Source organism: Belonocnema kinseyi, chromosome 5 (genome assembly GCF_010883055.1).
Source record: "Belonocnema kinseyi isolate 2016_QV_RU_SX_M_011 chromosome 5, B_treatae_v1, whole genome shotgun sequence".
NCBI classification, from domain to species: Eukaryota; Metazoa; Arthropoda; class Insecta; order Hymenoptera; family Cynipidae; genus Belonocnema; species Belonocnema kinseyi.
In genome coordinates this window covers 43,627,028-43,630,319 of record NC_046661.1, presented here as the reverse complement: position 1 = coordinate 43,630,319, position 3,292 = coordinate 43,627,028, and the positions used below count along the sequence as shown (strand labels likewise).

General features: G+C 33.4%; 1 protein-coding gene across 2 annotated transcripts in view; it reads left to right on the top strand.

The window, feature by feature from the left end:
* The window catches only part of LOC117173040 (mucin-2-like), a 96,377-nt gene extending 93,388 nt beyond the window's left edge, over nucleotides 1–2,989 (top strand). For both annotated transcript variants that reach the window (XM_033361406.1, XM_033361405.1), the window contains one exon: nucleotides 215–2,989. In XM_033361406.1, the coding sequence (XP_033217297.1) occupies nucleotides 215–1,033 (819 nt within the window). In that variant the 3' untranslated portion in view covers nucleotides 1,034–2,989. The remainder of the gene's footprint in view (nucleotides 1–214) is intronic.
* Nucleotides 2,990–3,292: the final 303 nt, after the last annotated feature.

Here is a 3,292-nt window from a genome sequence, read left to right as displayed (position 1 = left end):
TAATAGGAAATGTGTTTCAAGTGTCTAATGCTAGGCAAAAATACTAAAAACCCTTAGAACGATACTCACAGCTTTGCTATGAAAAAACTAGCCGTATTTTATTACCCTCAACTACTATGCGCCTATCATGGTAGTAAAAAAATTGCTAATTTAAAAAGATCAAATATGATTCTAAATACTTCAAAAAGTGTTTAATGCATTTTTTTATTTACAGAATACAGATAAAATTCCAGTTACAACTATTTCTCCTGCGACAAGTGTCGAAGAATTTACATTTTCCCAAACACCCTCAACCTTAGCACCCGCAAAAGGAGTCAATGCGGAAAATTGCATCTGGAAACCTTTGAGAACCAATTACCAATATTTAAGAGTTATCACTAACGCCACCTGGTTCGATTGGTACTTAAATAACTGCTTCCCGATGCACATTGGAGAGATTCTATTTTTCCAACCAACTTCGGATAATCAATGGACTCAAGAAGCAATCCCCCTATCGGCACCAGAGACAGAGCAGGGCTGCTATTTTCTCAAATATTACAACAATGGCGCTTACATAAAAGTGATTACGAATACGACTTGGTTTTGGTGGTACATTAATAATTGTTTCCCCAAGTATCAGGGAGTCTACTTGCCTTTCCAAGACTCTCCGACAACCGAAACAACAACAGAGGTGCAGGCCACCACACCCGACAGTTGCATTTTAGAAGAGTACTTTCCCGATGGTAATTATGTTAAAGTGATAACGAACACCACATGGTTCGATTGGTATATGAGTCAATGCTATCCAAAATACATTGGCAACATTCTTCCGATGATTCCACTCATTGATTATACCTTGTCTCCTTCAATGTCAACAAAATATTCACCGCCAGTTGTGGAAACAACAACAGTGGTCAACACAAAACAGCAATTTAATTTCTGCTTCATACTTAATAAGTACATTAGAAAACAATCGTTCACGTCTGTAGCAGGTTCTTCTTGGTACCCATGGTACTTATATAATTGTCCAGAAACTGATTATAAGTGCTGCTAGCTGTTGATAATATCCAGACTCATGAAAGAAATTATAAGTGGAAATAAATACAAGTTTTCTTTTCCATGTATTCGTATCAGTGCATTTGATTAAGAAAACATTGTCCCGAATACGGCCGTTACAGCATTTTCTTTTCCAACAAAATATTGCATCGTTTTTATTCCTAAAAAGTTTTCTTTTTTCAATGTTATTTTTTTCCGTAAAGCTTAAGATCCTACTGTAAAGCCCCAGTTATAATCAGATATTCCATTCTATTAAAAACAATTGTAGCGTCTTAAAGTCATTTAAAATCATATGAGGGGTCTGCGGTCTAAACCGATCTAAACATATAACTCAAAATTTAATGCTATGCAACAATAGAAAGCTATTCATATGTTACCTAGAACGGGTCCATCGGTCTGAAACTGTTATCTGCAGTGATTTACCGCTAGTTTTCTATTATTTTGCCCGCGCCCGCATGATTCTGCGTTTTATTGTCAATCTGATGACAACTTTTATATGTCAAAATATTTGGAATTGTAAGTCGAACAGAGATGTGGTTGCAAAAGTTTAAAATAACTTATTTCAAATATTTTCGGAGTGTTAGTAATCGAGACCCGTCCCGCACCTTCGTCTTCACAGCAATCTGTAGCTACAACAAAATTTCGTCACACATATTGACTTAACTGCACACACGCTTACATGTGTCTCACTGGCCTATTCTACAAGTAAACTATTCTACAAGTAAAACGCGATTTTCGTAAATGCATTTTAAAAAACTCAAAGGGATTTCGCCGTCTTGCTTGCGGGACATTTACTGCATCTAAAAAATGTTCCAGAAAATACTCACAAATCTAGTTCGAAAAAATTGTCAGTTAACAGGTTTAGACTGCGGACCCGTCATATAAATGTGAAATTCTAAGGGAACAGGGCCTAATTCCCCGATATGGAATTACATTTATGGACATATTACTGGATAAATTCCCGACATTTCGCACTGTTGCATTTAACACTTTTTCGAAAACTTTTTTCGACAAAAACTTATTTAAATTTGAAGAGTGTATTGTAGTATGATTTTCCATTGAAAACCCAAAATCGATGTTTTTTATTTTTGTTCACAAAATCGCTAATATCTCCTTAGAAACTCGATTGGCAAACTGGAGCGCTTTCTTTCGAAACATCACAAATGTTTTTGTAAATTGGAGCTTATTTTTTAGCATCCTAAAGTTGAGATATGACTTTTTTTGTAACGCACTCCCAAAATTTTCAAATTTCCACGTATTTTCTATGTATGCTTGAGCACTTCGGCTAGAATTATTATCCAGGACTGCAGGAATCATAAACTCACTTCATTATGATTTGTCGCTGGAGAAACTGATTGCGAGTAGTGAATAATGATTGGATAAGCTCGGAATAATAAGTTACCATAAATAACTTAAATTTTCATAAATTACTGATAATTGATCGACAATTTGGACATTTTTTGTTACCTCATATTTATGGTCATTTAGAACTTTTCCATAAATTTAATGAAATTTAGCAATTTTCCATAAATGTGCGCAACTGTTGTAAATATAGTTATTTTCCGTAAATTTTTGTAATTTACCCTAGCAATTTTCCATAAATTTTCAGGAATTTTCAGATGTTTTGCAAAAATTTCGGATAACTTAAATATCTGGACATTTTTGGTAATTCACAAATTCAACGAAAATTTCTGGAAATTTTTCGGTAACTTTTGATAATTTTATCATAAATTTCCGAAAAATTTATTGTCTTTCAAATCGAAAATTTTCTGCACTTGTTACAAAAAATATGGAATCCAAAAAATATTGATTGTGTCAAGCATAGTCAATGAAGCTCTCCCAGACTACAAAAAACAAAGCATCTGTAGCCAAGTCTGTAAAGCACTGATAGACTGCATCAACAAAAGAGATAGAAATTTTATGCGAATAAAAAATAAAAAAATTCTTTTTTAAATTTGTCATATTATTATCTATCAGTTATATACTTATTTTATAACATATTAACACACACACACGCATTCAATCAATACTTATATTAATCGCACACTTTTAACCTTTCGAAAAATCGGACGCTCGCAGTTAAAACACAGTTAAAAATCTTGGCATCGTGCTGCTCCTGAAAATATGACAAAAAATTACTTCTAAAACAACTTGACTTTTGTGCAAAAACTAATTTTAAAGATTCAATTGCAGTTTAAAAAACGATTAGTTCGAATGGAATTACGGATGAGAAAGAGCAATTTTTTAACAATAATTT